Source organism: Piliocolobus tephrosceles, chromosome 4 (assembly GCF_002776525.5).
Source record: "Piliocolobus tephrosceles isolate RC106 chromosome 4, ASM277652v3, whole genome shotgun sequence".
In the NCBI taxonomy this organism is placed as follows: domain Eukaryota; kingdom Metazoa; phylum Chordata; class Mammalia; order Primates; family Cercopithecidae; genus Piliocolobus; species Piliocolobus tephrosceles.
In genome coordinates this window covers 170,433,004-170,457,420 of record NC_045437.1, presented here as the reverse complement: position 1 = coordinate 170,457,420, position 24,417 = coordinate 170,433,004, and the positions used below count along the sequence as shown (strand labels likewise).

General features: G+C 43.0%; 1 protein-coding gene across 3 annotated transcripts in view; it reads left to right on the top strand.

Annotated features, from left to right (window-relative positions):
- TNFAIP8 (TNF alpha induced protein 8) overlaps positions 1 to 24,417 on the top strand; it is a 122,418-nt gene that overhangs the window by 67,456 nt on the left and 30,545 nt on the right. The window contains exon 1 of one of the 3 annotated variants that reach the window (XM_023197391.3): positions 15,721 to 16,137. The exons of the other annotated variants lie outside the window; for them this stretch is intronic. Within the exon in view, the coding sequence (XP_023053159.1) occupies positions 16,107 to 16,137 (31 nt within the window). The 5' untranslated portion in view covers positions 15,721 to 16,106. Of the gene's footprint in view, positions 1 to 15,720; positions 16,138 to 24,417 lie in introns of those variants that run through there. 3 annotated transcript variants of the gene reach the window in all.

The window sequence follows — 24,417 nt, the reverse complement described above, 5'->3', positions numbered from 1 at the left end:
AGCTGTGCTAGATTTGTGGGGGCTTTTTGATAATGCTTTCTCCTCAGGGTACTCTTTCAACTTACTACCTTCAGGAAAACTTCGTGAATGAATAGTCCACCAGTGCTGTCTCTGCTTTCTCAACACCAGATCATTCTGCAACCTCTTGCAATTTGGCTGCTATCTCTAGTCATTTTACTAAGTTTTCTTTCTCGAAGAATCTCCAGTGGTCACCCAACCATCATAGCCATTGGTCTTCAGCCTTAACTTCTGACCAGTTATTCTCTACCTGGGGGCATTTTTCTTTCTTTTCTCCTTCTCTTCCCCTTCATTGGCTGGTGGTCACTTCTTTCAGGAACCCTTCCTTCACGACTTCTTCCCTCAGGGCTGATTGAAGTTCTTCTCCTGTGAGCTTTCATAACACCTCCTGCTTTTCCACTACTAAACTTACTGTACTATATTTTAATGAGTATGTTATATGTTTCCTCTTCCAACCCCTTCCCCACTCTCACCCACGACTGGCTCTGGAGGGCAGATATCATGGCTGTTGTATCTACATCATTTACCTTGTACCTGTACATGGTAGGTGCTCAATAAATGTTTGTGAAATTAACAAATACATAAATGAAGATGACATCTGAACAGTGACATCTGCAGGTTCTTCTAGAGTAGACGATGAATCCCTGGTTTCCTTCACAACCTTTGATTCTCCTTAGTTCCCACAGACCTCCAATTAGAAACTGTAGAGGGGATGTTAGATGCTGTCAATAAAAAGTGACATCCGGCCCTGAGGAAGAAGACAGTTGTCGGGAAATCCTGCCCATTCATATTCAGCCACTTCATTACCAGGCAGGATCTCTGCATTCAAGTAACCGCTCCCTGTTCATAAAATGTGTGAGTGGATGAGTTTTAAGGATCCTGACCATCAGCAGAATGGGAAGTACATTGTTCAGAAGACCAGGCAAGTGGGCTATAATGAATTGATCATCATTATGAAGGGAGAACTTGAATATCTGACTGACCACTATAGAGAAACATAGACTAACAGTTAGAGAAACTGATACAGTATTGTGTATATTCAAAATCATGTAGGCAGTACTGAATTTTCTGGGTCATTTAAATAATTTTAAAAGTGGTTTTCACTATATGCGATTTTGCTTTTCAGATTTTAGAATGCAAGGTCCCTTCCCTTACCTCTGAAAACCAGACTCTGTTATATTCAGGGAGTTACATCTGTTCTGTCGATCTACCATGTATGGGGACAGGCTTTCTAGAGCATTTAAAAATAATGTGGAATCCTGATCACATGCATCTTATCTCTTGAAATTGGGCAGAAATTGTTAACTGAGTGTAAGGGCAATGAAAAAGCACAACTTTATTCGGCAGATTTAGTGAGCAAATGTAGGTTCATATGTATGTCATAAAACAGTGTGATTAACAACAGTCTTTTTTTACAAGTATGTTCTATAGCTTTCGTGTAGTTAAGAGTAGATATTCTACGTAATCTGTTTTAGAAATATTTTCATTGAAGACTGTGGACTTTATAGCAGACCCAGTGCTCCCTGGAAGAGTTCTGGTTATATGAGAAACAGATCTGATAGAAGATGCTCAAGCTCGTCCCACATCAGTTACCCCGCTGAGACCTCAGGCTCAGCTGTGTGAAGTGGAGCTCCTTGCGCTCCCCGTTGGCCACACCTGTTCCTCCGGTGGACTTCCCCTTTTCTATTAATGTCTGCCTCCCTCTTTCCTCAAGTCAGCCAAGCTCAGAGCTTCCCAGTCTGGACTACCCTCTGACTTCCCTTACTTCTGTTATTGCCTGACCCCTTCTCTTTTTTTGCATGGGGTCTTGCTATGTTGCCCAGGCTGGTCTCAAACTCCAGGACTCAAGTGTTCCTCCCACCTCAGTCTCCCAAATAGCTGGGATTATAGGCATGAGCCACCACACCCAGCTTTATTTATTTATTTATTTTTGAGACGGAGTTTCACTCTTGTTGCCCAGGCTGGAGTGCAGTGGCGTGATCTCAGCTCACGGCAACCTCTGCCTCCCTGGTTCAAGCACTTCTCCTGCCTCAGCCTCCTGAGTAGCTGGGATTACAGACATGCGACACCACACCCAGCTAATTTTGTACTTTTAGTAGAGACGGTGTTTCACCATGTTGGCCAGGCTGGTCTCGAACTCCTGATCTCAGTGATCCAACCACCTTGGCCTCCCAAAGTGTTGAGATTACAGGTATGAGCCACCGTGCCCGGCCATCTGGCTCTTATTTCCTATTCTCTTGGGGCATATGGCAGATTTGCCTTGAAGTATAATTTTGTGCTGTTCAGAGACGCCATAGTGTAGAGAAAATATAGTGTGGAGTGAGGTCAGAAGACCCACAGTTACTCTCAGCTCACACTCAATCCTAGCTAGGTGACCATGGGCCAGCCACTTAATTTCTCTGAGGATCTGTATCCTTATCAGGAGCAAACAGAGTCAGTAATTCCCAAGATACCTTCCTTATAGGATTGTTATGAGGGTCAGTGGCAGCGTATGCAGCAGTACTTCACGAGCTAGAAAACACCGCTATGCTGATGCATAGTAAGAGTAATATTATATTATGTGCCTAGGATTGTACTTAGCACATAATAGGTGCTTGATAAATCATGCTTATTATTTCTAAGGATATTAAGATATATCTTAATATAAATGCATATATTGTTGGGTTCTATACTGGAATGCTGATTCAGAATTTGGGGCTATGGCCAAATAGTATACTTTTGTCTTTCTCTGATCCAATAACAACATATTAGGAACAACCAAGGTGCTGCCTTTTTACATTCACAGATTAATTTCATCCATTAAAAAACAGATGACAAAATTAATTACACATTGTGCAATGAGGGATCCCAAATTGGCTTTAGAAAACACAGTATGTTGTAAAGGAAAACAGTCTCTGAAGGGAAGCTCACTCCTAGGAGACTTGCTTGATAGAATGTTTGTCGCCAGCATGTCTTTAGTAAAGAGGGGTCTGGAATTCCCATCTGGGATTTATTAGTCTAAATATTCAGGTGGTCCAGGGCCGGATGTTCGTTCTTAACTTAAAGGAAACAAAGTTTCCAATCTCAGGACGGTGAGACCAGACGGCTACTCTTTTACAGTGGGCAGCCGCTGCTGGTGTCTTGCTTGCCCTGGAAATGCCATCAACTGAAATGGAATTTTGTTCAATCCATCTTATTAATGGTTCCTAAAGCAATTGTCATGGGGTTGATAGGTGGCTAGTAAGGTTGCCTCTGTAAAGATAAGCACAATCCATTAGTTAAGTCCTGGAGTCCACTGAACTTCTACCGGGGTTGTTTGCATTTGCTCGGCACTCTGTTTATGAGGATGTCGAAGGAAGTGCGTCCATTCTGTGCACGTTGTAAAACAGAAGGTTTGCAGCTGTCAGATTTATTTTTTTCTTGGCTCCTTTTCTGACAGAACTTTTGTAAACTTGATAGTTTTATAGATTGTCGAAAATTACCAACCTCGGTTCTGCAGGTGCCATGCAAATTTTCTTGTCTTGTTTTCTTTCTTTGAAGATAGCAGATATTTATGTACACAGTTTCTTGTAAGGTACTTTTTGGGAAAGAGGAAATTAAGATTATTCTTATATGCTATCATAATATTATGAAATGATTAAATGATTATTTTATTAGTTATATAGTGCTTTGAAAGTATCCAACATGCATTGTACGCTCTGGAAAGAACAGACAAATGCAGGGTATAGTCTTGTGTTTTAAATAGCTTGTGGAGCTGCCTCAGAAGACAACTAACATCAAGATTATCAACTTTAAGTATAGCACAAGTTCACTGTAGAAGTATAGGTCCACTGTGGGCTTCAATAGGCTTTTAAGAGGAGTTGGGATCTGAGTATGGCTTTGGGAGGGGTAAAAAGAGGATATAACAGCTGAAAAAATAGACCAGCAGCAGCTGCCCCCACTGTGTGGCCACACAGGGTGTCATGATTCATCATAAGGTTGGTCTCAAGTAATTTCCAGTTAATGAAAACAAGCGTCAAAAATTTCTGAATGATTCCTTTTCAAACCACTCATATCTACGTGTGTGTGTGGGCACACATTCATGATTTTGCCTCTAGTAGCATCATTCACACTCACTTGCATTGCCGTTGCTTTCTTTGGGAGAGAGAAGTTGGTATTTCAGCTGTTGTATTAGTCTGTTTTGTATTGCCAAAAAGAAAAACCTGAGTCTGGGTAATTTATAAAGAAAAGAGGTTTATTTGGCTTCTGATTCTGCAGGCTGTACAAGCATGCCACCGGTATCTGCTTAGCTTCTGTTGAGGCCCCAGGAAGTTTTTCCTCATGGCAGAGGTGAAGACGGAGCAGATGTGTCACACAGAGAGGGAGCAAGAGAGAGGGGAGGAGGTATCAGGCTCTTTTAATGAACCAGCTCCCGCATGAACGAACAGAGCAAGAACTCACTCATTACCATGGGGAGGGCACCAAGCCACTCATTAAGGATCCACCCCCATAACCAAACACCTCCTATCAGGCCCCACCTCCATCACATTTCAACATGAGGCTTGGAAGACACAAACATCCACACTGTAATAGTGGCATCCAGGGAATGGGGCCTCACCCACAGCCTGTCCTATCGGTGTTGCCCTCATGGGTACAAGGACTGGGGCAGCCAATTGTTGTGTGGCAGGTATGAATTAACATATTTCTAGCCTCAATGAGCATTTCAATTTTCAACCCATGGTCTTGTTTAAGGGAAACTAGCTTAAAATCTGTTAGGCAATGCTAACTAGAGATGATGACTTTACTGACTGCTGCAGGAATGGAGAGAAAAAAAGGCCAGTCATTTTGATGTGAGGATTAGAAATAAGGGGAGACAGAGCAGGATACATCAAAGATAATTGTAAGGTTTGTAGCCCCCAGTTCCTAAGTGAGAAAAACTTAATATTATAAAGAGAGAGAATATTAAGTACGATTAATATTAAGGTCCCATCTGTGCCTTCAGGGATACCCCTAGATAGGGCGAGCCTAAGGAACCATTCAAGCAGACAGTTCCTAATGGCAGCTGGAAACATGTAGGCTAGAGCAGAGCCTTCCAAATGTTCTTGGCTCATGCACCCTTAGTGGTCTCAGTAATTTAGTGGTCTTAGTAATTTTTTTCATGCCATTTGTAGGACAAAAGAAATACTTAGCAGTTTCATTTGTTAAGTGCTTAGTTCCAAACAACTTAGTATTTCTGTATTAATAACTTTGTAGTTGTGAAACATAATACATATATATTGAATTATTTAAAAATAATGTTTTTATGTTACTCTTCATTTCTTAATGGAATGTATATACCTGTTGGGCATTGCATATATTGGTCAGGGTCTAATGAGAATATAAAGTACACGATAATTTGAAGGAAAGTTTAAAGAAGTATTAGCTAGGAAAATAATATGACAGTTCCTCAAAAAATTAAAAATAGAATTACCATATGATTTAGCAATTTTACTTCTGGGTCTATACTCAAAAGAATTGAAAAGGCATCTCAAAGAGATATTTGTAAACCAATACCCAAAAGGCGGTAGCAATCCAGTTATCCATCTACTGAAGAATGTATAAACAAACTGTGATATACACATACAATGGAATATCACCCAGCCTTAAAAAGGAAGGAAAGTCTGACCTGCTACCATATGGATGAACCTTGAGGATATTATGTTAAGTGAGATAAGCCATCACAAAAAGACAAATACGCTTTAATTCCACTTATGTAAGTTATCTGGAGTAGTCAAATTTATAGAGACAAAAAGTAGAATGGTGGTTGTCAGGGGCTGACAGGCACAGAAAATGGCGAATTAGTCTTCAGTGGGTACAGAGTTTCAGTTTTGCAAGATGAAAAAAGTTCTAGAGATGGACAGTGGTGATGATTGTACAACAATGTGAATGTACTTAATGCTCCTGAACTGTACATTTAAAATTATTAAGATGGTAAATTTTATACTGTATGTATTTTACCACAATTTTTAAAAATACAAAAGAAAACAAACTGTTAAGAAAAAGAAAAATAGTTAACTATAATGGGAACTAGGTAATAGGAAGTAAAGAGAACTTTAAATAACAGAGGAATAGCAGATATAAGGAGCAGCCCCTACCTGTGCTCTGATAGAGCACCCAAACATATGCTTCTCTCCGCTCCAGACCCTGCTGGAGATGTCATGGCCTGCTGTGGCTCCCTGGCTGGCAGAGAAGTCACTGGGGTGCTGTACTGGCAGAACTTGCTAGAAATCTACCCTGTAAGATGCTGAGGAAAGCTGTTCACGTGGAGGTCTTTCACTGGTTGCACTCTGCTGCAAAAGCGACCAAGAGAGATGCCAGGGGAAGCTGCTGGAGGCTGCAAGGTGCTGACCATCATGTTCAGCAGGAGCCAGTTACTGAAGAAAGTGTGGATGCTCTAGGAGCCATGCATGTTTGCAGCAGCGTGCAGAAAGACTGTACCAGAACCAGGAAGTAAAACTGCTTCTTTCTGTAATGTCTCTACAGTACTCTCCACTGATGAAGCTCAGAATGGTACCAGCTAACAAAAGAAAAAATATGTAAAGGTCCCTTTTACATCTTCACACAGTGGGTAATGAAGGGTGAATTCCGTGCTGTGAGGCAGTAAAACTTATTACAGTTCCTCAAACCTAGAAATTGGGTTGAATCCCAATACCCTAATTTCCTGTTCCGCATCACTTTTCAACTAATACTTGCCTTTAACACAGCAACTACCAACAACCTAGCTTTGCAAAGAAATGACATCATCGGAAGGAAAATAACACAATATAATGTTAAACTGTGAATTCGCTTGAAATAGTCATTCATGCAAGCATCTGAGAAATGTTGTGTATTGCTTTGTTTCCCTCAAAGACAAAATATCCTGCACACCTCTGTGACTTTGCTATAGTGCCCTGAGGTACACCGGCACATAATTTGGGGACCTCAGAGCTAAAATTGTATCTTTTTCAGCGACTCTTGACCACATCACTCTAACATGAGACTGTAAGATGCCAGTTTGGTTAAGAGTACGAGTAATGTGTAAAGTGGAAATTGTATGGGGTCAGTATTATTTTAAAAAAACCTCTTAGGAAGTTACCAGGTTGGAGACTGATATACCATCTCCTATTAAGTATAAGATTTACTCCCACTGTTGCCTTAGCATTGAAACAGGTTGCTATTTCTTTAAGACCAGATACTAGAGTTAGCTTGTCTTTGAGGCATTTTGCTATGAAACAATACATGGCCTTAAACACAACATTCATGATCAGCGTGTGAGATGCTCACAGTGTAAAAGTCCATAAGAGGAAAGGAGGGAACAGCAAATTTCCAGCTCCTTCTCATGCTTACTCTGCAGCATAAAATCATGAGGGGGAATGGTAGCCAGTGTACCCATTTAGATCATTTCTTTGTCTGATGTGGGCTGACTGTATATCATTGAAATTGAGAAAATTAAATGGCATATGATGGGGCTTTGCTGAGTTCAGTAGTAAAATATCTGTTGAAACAGACCTCCGATTGAAAAGGTTAGTGAATTTTAGATCTCCTGTTTCTACTAGGAAATTTATGGACTTAATATTAGCTTTTTTAGGTAGGCCAGCACATTGTTCAGGTGGGCAGTTTCTCAAAAAATGCATTCATTTTCATGATGCCCACAACTTTGTGAATCCAAACTAGTACATATTTCTGCAGCTCTTCTTTAAGGAGAGGCTGAGTAACTTAAATTTTGTAACCTGATCTATTCAAGAGGAAAAACTTCTGATGCATGCCTTTCACTGCTACCTGCAAAAATAACCTCCCGTTTTCCCTGAAGTTCTGTTTGGATAAGTTCTGCTTCAGTTCACATTTTCACCACCTGCTGAGTTTTTCTGTTGAGTGTCAGCCTTGGCTGCTCTCAACTGCAAGCCTATGTCAGCCTTCTCTGTCTCCTGAGCAGTCACCAGTTGGCACAATTGTTAATAGATTCTACCCATGTCAGAAACTCAATGCCAAAATCAAATTATGGCAACTAGAAGTGGGTTAGACTTTCAAATAGATCTCAGACCAGGAGTCTGTGGTCCAGATTCCACAAATGGAACACTACGTTTGTCTTCTTTGTGCATTTCACATTTCCAATTTTGTTCAGAAACTTAAATAAAGCTCTTAACTGTTCAAATGCAGTCGAGTAGGGCCCGTTACTCCATCTGTCTTGGCATTGTTTTCTGCCCCCTTGGAGTGAGCACACTGAGGAGAAAGATTATCACAGGGCATCTCGAGCAGAGCTTCTTGCTTCTGAATGCTCACGATAATCAATAGCAGATGTGTGGCAAGCACCAGAAAGTTGCATAACTGTCTCACACTGAATTCAGCTACATCAGCCAGCCAATGTGAGGGGTCTCCACTAGGTTGTTGAAAATAAAATTTAGTTAAAAACCTATGTTTATCTCGTCACAAAATTATTTCCTTGCTGTAAGGAGTAAAGGCAGTGGTTAGAGTGGAAATAATTTGACAATTACTGCCCTTAGACTTGGATTTTAGTTTGATATACAGAGGAACTTTCTAACGGTTAGGATGGATATGGGGTTGCTTTTTCAAGGAGGCTGTCTCTGGTAATGAAGTTTGTCAAGGCAATTCTGGATGAATGTCTGTTGGCGGTGATGTGACAAGAGATTGCTTCATCAGCCAGGTAGAGGATTAAACAACCTCTGGCCGGGTGCGGAGGTTCATGCCTGTAATCCCAGCACTTTGGGAGGCTGAGGTGGGTGGATCACCTGAGGTCAGGAGTTCGAGACCAGCCTGGCCAACGTGATGAAACCTCATCTCTACTAAAAATACCAAATTAGCCACGCATGATGGCACATGCTTGTGATCCCCGCTACTTGGGAGATTGAGGCAGGAGAATTGCTTGAACCCGGGAGGCAGAGGTTGCAGTGAGCCGAGATTGCACCACTGCACTCTAAGCGACAAAAGCAAAACTCCATCTCAAAAAAAAAAAAGAATAGAAAGCATCTAAGGTTTCTTTCAAGCCTGAGTTCCACACTGTGATTTTTGATCCCTTTTTCCTTCTGCTGCTTTTCTGAAGGAAGGCTGAGGATGCCTTGGTCAGACATGACGTCGTGCCATCCTGACCACCTCAGCTTGCCTTTCCTCTTCTTCCTGGTGAATCCCTTCTGTGGCCCCTCTCATGCTGTTTCCATGTTGACCCCATTCACCTGAGCACAGGAAAGAAATTCAGCCCTTTTGTTTTCCTTTTCCATTGCTAGACCACACACATTAAATTGCCACACCTATCTGGAATATTTATAGAGCCAGCATTTAGGGCCTCCAAATAGACACTCTTAAACAATCTGGGACAATCTGGCCTTCATCATGATTATATTTGGAAAAGTGATGAGGGGAACCTCATGATTTTCTGTGTTCCATCATGTTCTTTACTCATTTCATCATTATAACAACCTTGTTAAGTAAGTGACGTCATTCTTATGGTACAGATGCGCAAACAAAAGCACAGAGAGGTTAAATGACTTTGCCTATTTTTAGAGGAAAAATGAAGAAATAATGAATAGGAAGAAAACTCATCTTAATGCAAATGAGGCATAGCCAGTGCTTGCTCCACTGATGGTGGTGTCAGGAATCAGGCCCAGGTCTCCCAAATTGAGTCTGGTGTTCTTTTCCTTGCTCCTGGCAGCCCATATCCGATGAGGCTTACTGAACTTTTAATTAAGGTCCTTACTGAACTTTTAATTTAAAAAAAAAGATTCATAATTTCAGGCAGCTGAATAAATAGAAGCTATTGAATTTATAGCATATTTAAAGCATTGAATATCAGGAATTGAATGGCTTCAGTTTAAGGCCGTGATCAAATCATTTGAACAGAGAGATTTGACGATGGTTCAATGCTAGAACCATGGCCAGCCATAAGCTCTATGGGGACCTCCCAATAGTAGCAATCTTCGAGTTACTCCTCTGCAAAATAAGGGACTTGGATTTTATAGGAACAGTTTAATAGAGTGAGAAAGTCTGGATATAGGAGACAGGAGGCTTAGACTGCATTCATTGTGGTTTAAAGAACATTATTAGTTTTGTGACCTTGAGCAAATCACGTAACCTCCATTTCTTTAATTACATATCTGTAAAATGAGTATGATGACCCGAGGGGGCTAATTTGGGAGTCTAAATAAAACCTAATACAAGACGTTATTGCTAAGTACATCCAGCCCTCCATATCGTGCATTCCATATTCATGGATTCAGCATCTGTGGATTCAGTCAACGGCAGATCAATAATATTCTGAGGGGAAAAAAAAAAATCCCACAAAGTTCCAAAAGGCAAAACTTGAATGTGCTACTTTCCAGTATTATGTTGAATTGATATGAATGAAGTGATATGTAGGCATTGTATTAGGAATTATAAGCAATCTAGAGATAATTTAAAGCATATGGGATTATATATGTAAGTTATATGCAAATACTTCATCATTTTATATGAGACTTGAGCATCTTTGGATTTTGGTATCCTCAAGGGTCCTGGAACCAATCTCCCACAGATGCTGAGGAATGATTGTGTTATAAAAGAAGGACCGTGAGTCATAAATTGTTCAGCTAATATTTTCTGAACTGATTTTGAGAGTATGCTTGTGTTTTATCATCTGCTAAAAACTTTTAACAAGGAAGATTTCTTAGGAGAGAAATACACCTAGAAAGCCTAGGAAACAAGCACATCCCAGATGTATTGTTGTCTCCCTGTGTGTGCTCATCTCCAATGTCTGCAATTCTTCCCATTCTCTCAGAATTAGGCACTCACATCTAGAGCATTAGTGAATGTGTAGAATGTATGGGAGAAGTCACTGGGCAGACTGAGGAGAGGGATTACCCATAACTTCAGAGGACCTGGACCTGGACCCTAGTGGCCTTCTCCCTGCCTCATCTCCACACTCATCCTCAGCGTCTTCCTCTCACGTGGTTCTGCCTCACTCAGCCCACCTCAGCCTCCCCAGTCTTATCCCAGTGCAGATGGTCCCTGGCTTACAGTTTTTTAACTCTGTGTGTAGTTGTGCATGTGTGTGTATAGACAGAGGGGTCTCACTGTGTGTGTGTGTATGTGTGCACAGAGAGGGGTCTCACTCTGTTGCCCAGGCTGGAATTCAGTGTATGATCATAGCTCACTGTAGCCTTGAACTCCTGGGCACAAGGGATCCTCCTGCCTCAGTCTCCCAAGTGGCTAGGACTATAGGCATGCACCACCATACTCGGTTAATCTTTTAAAACTTTTTTTGTAGAGTTAGGATCACTCTATGTTGTCCAAGCTGGTCTTAAACTTCTGGCCACAAACAATACTTGCACCTCAGCCTCCCAAAGTTCTGCGATTAAATTCATGAGCCAGTGTGCCCAGCCTTACTCTATTTGTATTCTACTAAAAGTGATACACATTCAGTAGAAGCTATACTTTGAACACCCATACAACCTCTCTGCTTTTTTTACTTTCAGTGCAGTGTTAAAAAGTTACATGAAATAGTCAACATTTTATTATAAAATAGGCTTTGTACTAGAGAATTTTGCCTAACCGTAGGCTAATGTAAGTGTTCTGAACACATTTAAGGTGGGCTAGGCTAAGCTATGGTGTTCAGTATGTTAGGTGTATTAAATATAAATATATTTTCAACTTATGATGGTTCTATCCTGATGTAGCCTCACTGCTAAGTTGAGGAGCGTCTGTACTCAGCACTTAAGGCCACTTGAGGCACAGAGCTTGACCTTCTGCAAAGGTGCATAAATGACTCCACTATCATTTTAGCATCTTCTTCTTCAATTCTACTAAATACAATTTTCTTTCTTTTCTTTCTTTTTTCTTTTTTTTTCTTTTTGAGACGATGTCTCACTCTGTTGCCCAGGCTAGAGTGCAGTGGCACAATCTCAGCTTGCTGCAACCTCCACCTCCCAGGTTCAAGCGATTCTTCTACCTCAGCCTCGCAAGTAGCTGGGATTACAGGCGCCTGCCATCGTGCCCAGTTACTTTTTGTATTTTTGGTAGAGACAGGGTTTCACCATCTTGTCCAGGCTGGTCTCGAACTCCTGACCTCATGATCTACCTGCCTCAGCCTCCCAAAGTGCTGGGATTACAGGCATGAGCCACCACGCCCAGCCATAAATACAATTTTCTTAAGGCTAAGACAGTCAAACAGCCTGGGCCAGGGAGAGGCCATGGAGATATACCCACTTAGTCCTACTTGTGTTACGAAAGGGTAAATGTAAACGTGTCTGAGGGTAATAGGAAGAACTCAAAGCCTACAGGCCTAACCAGGTGAGACCAAGACACAGATCTCTCCCTCATGGGGAAACAGGAGTGAAAGCCAACTTTTTGTATAGATCATGGAAGCCTTTGAAGGCTTTCAAGGGTGTAGACAAAAATGATACAAGAAAAGTTGAAGAAGGTCTCAAAGTCAAATTGAAGGAAGCAAATTCAGCCTCATATCAGCAGGATAGAAAAAAAAATGACCGTTTTTGCGAACTAGAGGCTATAGTTCTAGAACTAACTTCAATAGAACTAGAGGCTAGTTTACAGAGATGCTTCCTATTTTTCACTGCAGAGAACACAACATTCTTGAATGTAAGCGGAATATTTGATACCTTCTGACTAAAAGGTACCTTGTCTTCCCAGTTCTGCTGGCCGGCCTTCCAATTTGTGTGAGTCTGAAAACTCACTGATCTCCCCTTTTCTTAACAGACATCTGGGGGGCTGTGAGCAAAAAGCCTAAAAGTCAGGCCTTTAAAAAAATTCTTTTGACAGCTTTATTTAAGGCATAATTTGGAAAGAGATTTTTCTGCTGCTCTGTGATAAAGTTCAGTCGAGAGTCGGTGTGAATAAACCTTCCTTAGAACCAAGGTGACTTGGAAAGTTGAGTTCTTTAGGTCTGTGGTCAAATGAACAAAATTATATCAATAAGCCTCAGGTGAGTAGGGTCCATTTAGATATGACACACACAAATTTATTTGATTATACCTCAATGAATGAATAAACCTTCAGAATCTTAGCCAGCATTTTCATTCTTCCATCTTGACACAAAAGGTGGGAGTTCCATTATTAGACACTTGTAGGAGTTCAACATAGTATTTAAGTACAGTTTGTTATTAAATGAGAAGTATTGCTAACTTAGTTGCAGTTTTGTATCAGGCGGGCCATAATAGATTGTTGCCATGCGAAGGATGTTGGGGTGTTTCTTAAACATACAAGAATCAACAAGTCCCACCTACAGGAGATAACAAATCATTATGATGTACTGGACCATTATTCACAGGGGCTAAGAAGTAAATTATCCCGTTTTGAATAAAAGCACAACAAAATCAAGATGACCTGGTATATATCTGAGAGCAGCAGCAGAGCAGCAGAAGGCCAAGGGGAGCCCTAGAGAATCAGCTGCCCTTTGTCACCATGTTGCAGGGTAGGGGTATGGGGCAATGTAGCTAGCCCAGAGCAGATGGCTTTGAGGTTATACGGGAGACTGAGGAATGTCCTTATTCACGTAAAGCTTTTTAAAATAAGCTGAGCATTCATTGCTCTTGAGCTAAAACAGAACATTCTTCCCCAAGGTGACTGCTTGCTTGCATTTAAATACAAAAGAAGTTTCTCTCCAGGCTTCCTGAGGCCCGTGGTGAATGTTCAAAGATCAGTGAAGCTGCTAACAATCTAAAATGAATTATAAGGCTGACGTGGGGGCGCTTGAACTATTCATTCAGCAGTTGTAAAACAAGTAGCACATTAAAGGACATGTATTTTAACATATCTTATGTGATTTGTCCCCAGTTGGACTTGCAAAATGACATTTAATAAATTTTTCTTATGAGGGTACTTTCTAAAAGAAGAGAGTGAAAGTAATTCTGCTGTGGGCAGACTGGGCCTGAAATTTGGGTTTTCTGGATTTGCATAATCATCACCTTCAAAAGTTTTTGCTTTACCCCAATTGTAGATCAGTGGAAGCTCTCTTGGTAGCACACAGCCCTGGTGAGATCCCTTAAGATCCCTTGTGGACTATCTGTGGACATCTGGGTTGCAGTGAGGAAGGGCAAGGATAGACGGTATAGGGAGAGAGGGGGCAGAATGATGACTTGGGCAGGACAGGAAAAGCCGCTTGTGACTAGTGAGGGAGTATTTCTTTGGGTTCAGAATCATCCTCATCTCAGGCTGTCTCCCGACGAGTCTGAGATTACTGAGTGCAAGGTATACATATCAGCAGCTCCTGACTCAGGATGTGTGGCAGAGGGGACCGTGAAGTTAACTGTGACTTTCAGAAGGGTGCAGTCTGTTACCCTTTCGGTGGCGAGGTCAGTTTCCGGGAAGCTCTGCAACACTGATATTTTCCAGATGTTTCTCCTCTTCTCCCTTCTCTGGCTGGCTGTGTCTTCCTCCCTTCATCCTGCTCTTTCAGTGAAATTGAGATAACATGTTAGAATCTTAGGCATGTTAGAATCTCTCAGCAGTGGGATGTGATTTAATATCTAGACCTCTTACATTAATATTTATAATAGCCTTCACTGCTTGTGAATAGCATAAGCACTCTTTTCTGTTCAAATTCAATCCTGAAATAAAACCCAAGAGTATCTTTTATAAAAATTTACTTTTAATGGTGCAATAGTAATAATCTATGTAGTCCTTATGGTTTTCAAATCGCTTTGTGCTTATATTACCTTATTTAATACAGACATAAATCTGTGAAATAAATAATACTATTTTTATCTTCATTTTACAAATGAGGAACTGGAGGCTCAGAGAGCTTAATTTGCATAAGATCATACAAATAATAAATGGCAGAACTGGATTTAAATTCAGACTCCTTAAATCCATGTCTTTTGTATGTTCTTTTCACTAAATTTGCCGTAGTGTTTCTGTTGGTTTCTGCCTATACAAAATGGGAAATGAAGAAAAAGAAAGGAGCTGGAAAATAAATTTGTCAAAACAATATATTTTTTCTCATAATTTCCAAGCGGATCTTTCAGATATGTTATTTGGGGCTTTATGCGTGAGACTGGCGATAAAACAAGTGTTCTACAAGATACCTCCATAAGACAGGCCTATCAGTGGCTGCTCTTGTCCCCGCTTTGCAGAAGGGAAAACCAAGGCTCCACAGAGCTAAGGGGACTTCCTCTCAGCCAATTTGTAGGGGCCTGTGGGCTAGACCCGGGGGCAGAATTGAGATCTGTTGTGAAGGCTCTCCTGCTTCTTTATTCTATAAGCATTTCAAATCCTGGAAACCTCCCCTTGGCCGTTTTGAAGGAATTCATGCCGAGTTGTTGCTAGTAGCCGGGAGGGAGGGAGGGAGCCGTCTCTCCCCCAGGATGGCCCGTGGGAGTAAGTGCAGCAGTGAGCGCCCGGGCTGGGGTTAGTGACAGTGCCCGCCCGGGGCTATACTGAATGAGACAGCAGCCTCGTCTGCTTTTGCTGTGCAAAGGTAAGGGTGGAGGCCGCTCCCCTTTCTTCAAAAGGCCCGGCTCTGGGACTTGTGAAATTGTGCTCTGTTAAGCTGGTCCTTCCAACCTCATGGGCGATATCCACGCGACTTTCCTACCAAAATTACATACCCGAGCTGCTTTAAAGTCCGTCATCTTTGGCGTGCAAGACAACAAGACAAAGTCAAATGGGCATCAAAAAATGTAACCCAAAATACACAAGCATTGCTTCTCCCCTCTATACATTTCTTATTTATGTAAAACTACAGTGTGCTCCGAGATGAGACTTTTTCTTTGGGACACCTTTTTTTCCGCCCGTCTGGTGCGTTTGCCGACGGCCGCTCTCGGCCCTGTGTCTCGGGAGACTCGGCTGCGGTCCGGGCCTGCGCCCCACCTGCGTGCGCCCGGGCCCAGCCAGCCCCGCCAGGTCGCCTCCGCCCCGCCGCCGGCCCGAGCGCGCGGCTCCGGGGGCGGACTCCCGCCGCCCAGCTGAGACGCGATTCGTCACTCTTGCAGAACTTTCCCCCTGAAAATCCCTGCACCAGAACCCGCTCTCCCGCCCCGGGGAGGTTTTGATTTTAGTGGCTTTCTTCCTTTTATTTTCCGTTGTGTGCGGATCTCGCTGCAGAGCGCACTTGAGGCTAGTCCGAGTCCATGTGAGCGGCAATCGCCCCTGCAGCTGGTCACCCTGACACTATGCACTCCGAAGCAGAAGAATTCAAGGAAGGTAGGATTGTGGTTTCTCCCGGGGGCCGGCCCAGCTCTGCGGAGGAATTTGGGGGAAGGCAGTCGCAGGAGCAGATGGGAGTTTTAAAGTGAGCGGTGGGCACTTTGTGCGCTTCCCCTGCGCCTTCGAAGCCCAGTCGGAGCTGGATCAGCGGAGCCCAGGTCTCCTCTCGGGCTCCCTTCTCCCCCCGCGGCCTTTCAGAGCGGGGGAGAGGAAGAGTCGGACCTAGTTCAGCCAGCCCACTCAAGTCTGCTTTTTAGCTTTCTCTGGAAACGAAAGAGCCCCACTCGGACTCCAGGAATGCAAAACGTGCTTGGAAAAGGGCTGCCTGCCTGCATCAGAACGACTGAAAGCGGGATCCCCTGCAAGAGCCCTGAGTCGAGGGTCCCTTGAAAAGGGGTTTCAGAAACTAGAAACGTTGTATGTTTCCGGCTAAAAGGGGAAGCTGAGTGAGGGGAAGCGAAAATCTGTATTTGAGAAATAGATGAGGTTTTTTTTCATTGCTGCCTTTCAGCAGTGAGTTCATTTCGTTGGGGGTTTAAGGGGGCTTGAAAGATATGAGGGGGTCCTTGTGCAGCTTGAAACTGAGGAGAGTTTGTCTGTTTCTAACTTCGCAAAAGCAAAGGGTTTCATTTACTCCTAACAGAGAACGGGTGACAGGGCTGGAAAAGCTCCAACCAAAACACAATTATACGCTGGTGTTAGTTTGGGGAGTTTATTTGTGTGTGAGTGTTTGTATGCTTTGTTCCTTGAAACTTTATGTATACAAAAGTCCTCTTGTAAGTGGGGGGTGGGAGTGAGGGTGGGTGGGGAAAATTAGAGAGTAAGAGGGGAGACTGTTCAAGATTGTGAAATCCTCTTTCTTTTCTCTTGGAAAGCTGGTTAATTTCAAGTCAATCACAGCAGCTCTGGCAGACGGGAGCAGCCCCATCATTTCTCCATTTGGTAGACACCAGTTAGGAAGAGCCCTTGCAACTTGTCCCCTTCTGCCTTTTACTGATTCCCCTCCCAGAGTAAAGCTTGTGTTTTACCATAGAGTCTTTGTGGGCTCACGTTTACCTTATTGTGCTGTGTGAGGGAAATAGTCAATAAAAAGGAGGTTTGTTTAATAGAAATATGAGGCTGGCATGAATGAAGAATGACAGCCAGGAGCATTGTTTTTGAGCTTGATGTGGAGTATGGGGGGAGTAATGTTTTCTTGCCGTGGCCTCTGTTCTGATGGAGCTGTGTGCTGATAGGTGCTTTTCTTTTCTATGTCTTTGTAACAGCAGTTTATTCAAAGTCAAAGGTAGTTGAAGGCAAATAGGAACCAGGCTGAGAGAACTCAAGGGTGAACTTCTGTGTGAATTACAAGTAGCACTTAAGTTGGCGTTTTCTCCCAGGTGTGTTTTCCCTGTGTTTTGGGAAACAGGGAGTGGGAGAGAAAGTGGAAAAACAGTATCCCAAAGTATGTATTATACATTCCCCTAGCAACATCCACAGTCTTCCCTCTGCGAGGGCCCAGCTCTCTGGTTGTAAGTTTGGAAGCAGCCTGCAAACTGGCCTTTGAAGAGTTTAATGTTCCTCACCTTCCTCCACTTGGCATCATATACATTCTGCAGATCGACCACAAATGATCTGGCTCTCTGCTTTTTAAAGAAAGCCCAGAATGTTTCTTTTAAAATAGTCTGAGGTACTAGAATTTTAAATTGATAGCAATTAGGGTGGGATACTGAGTAACTCTTGAGGGAGATTGAACATTTTATTAATCAGATAGAATCATCAGCGCTTCTGCCAGGAAATAAAGAATAGGTGTCTGTGTGTTTTGTGTGTGTTTTCTCCAAGGCCGGTTTATTGGCTGTAATCTAGAACCTTCCGGTTAGCTACCACCACTCAGATGTCTATGAAGTGAGCTATGTTGTGTAAATAACTTAAGCTATCTTCTCTATCGTTACTAATCCTTTCCCTTTCCCTCTTATACATAGCCCCCCCCCCCCCCCCCCCCCCCCTCTCTCTCCCCTTTTGTGTGAGATCACCATGATTTCTTAAGAATGTCGGTATTGCAAGAAAACTGCCTTTGGATGCTTCATTCTTGATTCGCTGTAAGGGGAGATGATTTTAAGTCATTTTTCTGAGCTGCCATGAAAGACTAGTATACTTTGGGGTTGAATCTTAAGTCCTTGGAGGCCAGCATATTTTTGCATATGCGTGAATGTAGAAGCAAATGACTGGGGATATTGTTAAGCCATCAGAGCTTAAAACGTACTTGACTCTGTGCCAGGAGGGCTGGATCTTTGTCCCCAGCCTGTAGCCACCTCCTAAATAATTGATTTAATTTTTCCTGCTTACCAGTGAATAAGTGATTGTGCTTGAGTATTAAACAGAGAAAAATAATCCAGGTCTTGCTTTATTAAAAACTGAATGAGTTTAAATTATTCAGACATAGAATGAATAGGAAAGAAGGGGAAATGAAGGAAGAAACTCACCCTATTAAAAAGGTGGCTACCATTAAAAAGAGGATATCAGCAGTTTCCAGTGGATGGGGCTTCCTGAGGAGATAGGCTGATAGCCATGTATTTGGCATTTAGTTGCTTCCTGAGTAAATTGCTTAATTATGAAGTAGTGAAAGTGAGTGGCAGTTGAGATCTCTGAGAATCTTTCTAGTGCTAAGCATCGAGGCATCCAGGGCTCATTTGCTCTGGTTGTCGAAGCTTTGGTATCAGAAACTGAGAAAGCCACTGTTAAGGGGTGGGTGAGGTGTCACTTTGTGGGGACTTGGAAAAGAGTGAGGGTTGAGAGGCGAGTCCAGCTTGCTCCTCCATTGCCCGTAATAGCCATTTCCCACCACCACCTTACCCGTTCTTACTCCGATGCCTCACCAGGCCTGCTATTTCACAAAGAAAACAGTAGCCATTAGATAACTCCCTCAACTTCCCGTTCCCAGACTGACAGACTCATCTCCGTCCACACCCAGCCTCTCTGTGTCTGTGGAACAGGTGTCATTTCTTCTGCACAATGCCCCGCCTTCCACCTCGGGCTCCTCCTATACCAGTCAGTCCATGTCCTTCCTGGCTCCTTCTTTTCTACATACAGAAGAACTCAAGCTCCCCATTCTAGGACGTTGGCACTTGCTGGTCTTCCTGCCCAAAATATCCTTCTCTCCACCTGATCTCCTTTTCTTGGTCAGCTCTTTAGAGAGGCTTTTTCTGAACCTGAACTCAGATCCCCTGTTGCCTTCTCTCAGAGCACCTGTTCCTTTCCTTGCTGGCTCTCCCCACACTGCTTAACATCTCTTCTACACCACAGCTCTCCAGGGAAAAACAATGTTTTATTCCCCGCTGTATGTACAGGACCGACAGAGTAAAAGGTGCTCATTAAATGTTGTAGATTGAATGAGTGAATGGTCTCCATTCTTTAAAGTTAATCCTTGGCCAAAAAAACGTTTAGTTGTTGCCTAGTGATGATTAATATCCTCCTCTATAATAAAGAATCCCAGTGATATTGTATAAGCTACCACACTGTGTGGTGTTGTGTTTTAACCTCATATGGTGTGGCAGCTTATATAATATCATTCACTGCTAAGGACTATTTTGTAAGTTTTATCCCCTATTCCTGCCCTTCCCCAGCCTTTGCTTTGCAGAGGGAATGAAGAGAAAAGGAGTTTAAAGCAGTGGTTCATCTCTGATGCAACCAAGGGGTGCAGCTGACCTTGATGTCATACATAATGTAAAAGGTACAACATACGCTCTTAAACACCAGACTTTGACGTGCTTATCTGTTTCCTTTTATGTAGTCATTAGGCTTGGAGTATTGTGTGCTGACAAGGACTAAAAGTGGAAAATCCATTTAGAGATCTGTCATACTCTCTTCTCTGTAGTGGACATCACTTGATAACTTGGCATTGACAGACACCTCCAGCTCTATAAACTTAAATGCATTTGGAGCTTTTTCCCCTCACTTCTGAAATTTTTCTCATATTAAATATGTATGCATCCTACCTTTCTGGCCCCCAGATTATGCCGTTGAACAGTCAGGATTATATGGATGATTAAATTTCCTGCTCCTGGCTGTTGGTGATCCAGGAAGTAGCCAAAAAGTGAGTGGGTGAAAGATAATGCAGTAGAGCCAGAAAAACTCAGGACCCAGTGATTTCATTTCAGAATACTGCAGAATTGCTGGATCTACCTATAAACTATTTCTTGGTCAGCATTTCGCTCTTTATGCCAGCAGCTTGGAAGTCAGTGAGATTAGTGTGGTTATAGACCTGTCTTCATTTAGAGAAGATTGTTCTTTGAAACGTAGTATAAGCTGAATTAAAACAAAACCAAATCATGTGTGTATCTTTAATGTTTAAGGAAGGTCTGCAGTGAGAAGTCTTTTGTAATTTAAAGTCCCCGTCCCCCAGCCAAATACACATAGAATCACCATGATTTAAAGCTAAAAGCAACTTTGCTGATCCTTCTTTCTGACCTCTTCATTTTAGAGGTTGAGGCACCGAGGCCCAGCAAGGTAATTGCCAAGCCCTTTCTACCCTCTTTAATACATGTTCTGCAAGCAAGGATTTTTGTAAACACAGGTTTTAGCATCCTGGGTATTTGTGTACAGTCTCCTTGAAGTAGGACAGACCTAGTCTGTTTATATAGTTGTCATTCACTACCTTTTAGGGGGATTTATGAAACCCAGATGAATGTTTGAACAAATGGAGATTTCCTGTTTCACCTTCTCCTACGTGTAACTCAAGAGAATAAAACATGAAACATTGTGAAGTAAAATTTAGCTCTGCAAGTAGATCCTATTAGATCCCAGGTTTTGAAAGTTGTAGACCAAGTGAGAGGCAGGTAAACAGTGAGCTCACTTGTTTTCATTCGTCTGAGAATATCATTCAGGAAAAATTAGCAATTGAGGGTGCTGGTTGGGTAGAGACACTCTTCCTTGGGGAGAAGGTGTGTTATGTGTGTGGGTGGGAAGGGAGTCAGCATTCTGATACAGAATGTGCTGTTGCAAAAGCAGTTGAATATCCCACAGCCTCACTTTCTCTGGAGCACATTGCAGCAGGCCTGGTGCATTCTGAGAGTCAGGACACCTTTCTCAAGAAGCACTTATGGGGCTGCAGCCCACTGCTCCCCCAGCCATTGACCACGATATCTGAAAGAGCAATTGCTTAAATTTTATTCTAAAAGCTTATAAACCTTGAAGAAGAGTTACAGGGATGTAGTATGTCCTGAGTGACTAACTGCTGAGTTGGGAGTAAATTGCCTAGGGGAGTGCTGCCCTGGGAATCTCTAAGACTGTATAAAGCCTGTTAGTTAGGTTGGTGTTTATATGGTTTTGAAGATGGGGGAGCGGAGGAGTTGTGTTTATGTATACAGTATCATCTGTGAACTTAATACATTCTCCAGCTTTGTAGTGAATAATAGTTAGTTTTGTAAGTAACTAGGAACAGAGTTTCTTCTAAGAAGGTGATGAAGCAAAGAGACTACTAAACAGAATTCCCTATATATGTTTTCATGTGGCCTACTCAGCCAGGCTGAGAAGCTGGGGACCAGGGGTGTCCCCAGAGGCACAGGCTGTTCTGCCTGTCATGGACTGTCCAGTAGACTCCTGCTTCCAGTGTGCAGCCCCTCTCCCTTGCCTGCTGCTGCCTTCTTTGGGCCTCAGGTACTCCTAGCAACAAATGTTAACTGAGCTAGCACCTCCTCTGCAGGGCGTGGGGAAGCAAAAACGTGTGTGTAGATAACCCCATTTTCAGAGAATTTTTGGTTCAGGGCATCACACACAACAGACGTACATCCATAGGACAAAAATACATGATGGGGAGGGTTGAGTACAGCTCACAGGATCAGACAGTGGACCCTATGAAAGTCTAGAAGAGTGGGTATTCACCAAAAGTCATGATGGATAGAAGTGACTTCAAAGAGGGGTAACTTGTATTCCAGCTAGATCTTTTAAGCAAATGGAGAAGAGAAAAGAAAGTGTAATTGACAGGGAACCTGCTTGTGCTGTGTGCTGGGATCAGGAAGAAAGTCTACAGAAGTGTGGAGAGCAGCGTTCATGGAGGGCATTTGTGGTGATATTGTAGTGGTACATGGGGTCATACTAGAAGCTGGGCATTCCCAGGGGGATATTGTATGTAGGTAATAAATAAGACCCTGTGAATCAGGAGACTGATCCTACTCATGACTTTGTTCCTGGTTGTCTGTGCAACCTTCAATAGCTACATAATCTTTCTAAAGTTTGGTTTCCCCATTGGAAAAGTTAAGGCTAGGCACAATGGCTTGCACCTGTAATTACAGCACTTTGAGAGGTTAAAGGAGGTGGGTCAGTTGACTCCAGGAGTTCAAGACCAGCCTGGGCAGCAAAGTGTGACCCCTATCTCTACAAAAAAAATTTAAAAATTAGGCACAGTGGAATGTACCTGTAGTCCCAGCTACTTGGGAAAATCAGGAAGATCACTCGAGCCCAGGAGTTAAGGCTGCAGTGAGCTATGGTCGTGCCATTGCATTCCAGCCTGGGTGTCAGAGCAAGACTCTGTCTCAAAAGAAAAAGAAAAGAAAAGAAAAAAAGAAATTGGATGGTTTTCAGCTGGATGGAGGAGGGCAGATGCAAAGTAGTGTTTTAGTAATGCCAAGCTGGCAAGAACCATGAGTTGGTCTGGAGGGCAGGATCGAACCTGGGTATCAAGAGCCTCTCCAAGAAAGTGTGAGAGTAGCCAGTCACAAGGGGAGAGTTGATTCCCCATATGTAGTTTCTGAGGGCAAGACTGTAGAGAATGGAGGGGGCTGGGCCATGGATTTAGCTTCTGAGAACATCCACTTTTACAAAGGAGAGAGGTAGATGGAACCAATAAAGGAAATAGAAATGGAGTGGCTCGAGGGGTAGGAAGAAACAGGGAGAGCATGGGAAACAGGGACCTTGGAAACCAGGAAGGCGAGAGCCCCGTGGAGGCCGTGGTCAGTCTGTTTGTAGAGAAGAGCTGCGGAAGATGGCTTCATTTTCCTTTTGGGCCTCAGCTAAAGCCAGGAGCCTGGGTTTGAGGAGCTCATCTTCTAAGGGGTGGTAATACATCATCGGTATTCAGTCAGTATTTAGCAGATGACCAACGGCATGAAAGAAGGCATGTGGGGCCCAGGAGGTGACTGCCCTGCTGAGAGCAAGTGCCCCAGCCTCCTAAGAAGCTGGCCGTCTCCATTTCTGCATGCTTTCCAAGTCCTAGTTGCCAGTAGATTCCTTTACAGATTGTCACACCATCACCTCCGACCAGTGTTTGGAAGAGCATTTGCCTACAGGCCTCTTCCTGTGGCATCACACAAAATATGCAGTGGTACATGAGGGTAACAAGTGAATATGGACAGGAAGTTTAATTCACCTTAAAAAGAAAAGTAACTGGTTTCCTATACATTCACAACATTGCTGACACCAAATATGGGAGGGTCTTTCCTACACCAACCAATGTTCCAGATCTCAGCGAACATTGACTAGACTAGATGTCTTATAACTCATTTCTGACACTAACTGTCCAGAGTTTGGGCAGACCCTGCAGGTTAAGGGCTCATTCCCACAAGACTGTCCTCCAACTTGAGACAGCAATTGCAAGGCCAGGCATCCCATACTTTTGACCAACTCCTCAGGTTCAGTAATTTCCTAGAACAACTCATGAAACTCAGGGAAACATTTACTGATTTATTCTAAAGGATGCAACTCAGGAAGAGCCAACTGGAAGAGATGTATAGGACAAAATACAGTGGAGGGATGCAAGCTTCCATGCCCTGTCCAGGCAGGCCACCCTCCTGGCACCTCCAGGTGACATGAAATAAATCATTGGCCATTGGTGATTAAACTCAGTCTCCAGCCCCTCTCCCCTGCCCAGAGTGGGGGAACCAAAAGTTTTAAACCTCTCATCACCTGATTGGTTCCTCTGCTAACCATTCCCCATTCTGGTTTATGAGTCATCTCATTAACATAAACTCAGGTAAATTTGAAAGCAGCTTATTGGCCAGGTGCGGTGGCTCATGCCTGTAATCCCAGCACTTTGGGAGGCCGAGGCGGGCAGATCACGAGGTCAGGAGATCAAGACCATCCTGGCTGACACAGTGAAACCCCGTCCCTACTAAAACAGAAACTACAAAAAATTAGCTGGGCATGGTGGTGGGCGCCTGTAGTCCCAGCTACTTGGGAGGCTGAATGGCATGAACCTGGGAGGCAGAGCTTTCAGTGAGCAGAGATCACGCCACTGCACTCTAGCCTGGGTGACAGAACGAGACTCCATCTCAAAAAAAAAACAGGGACTTAAAAAAAAAAAGA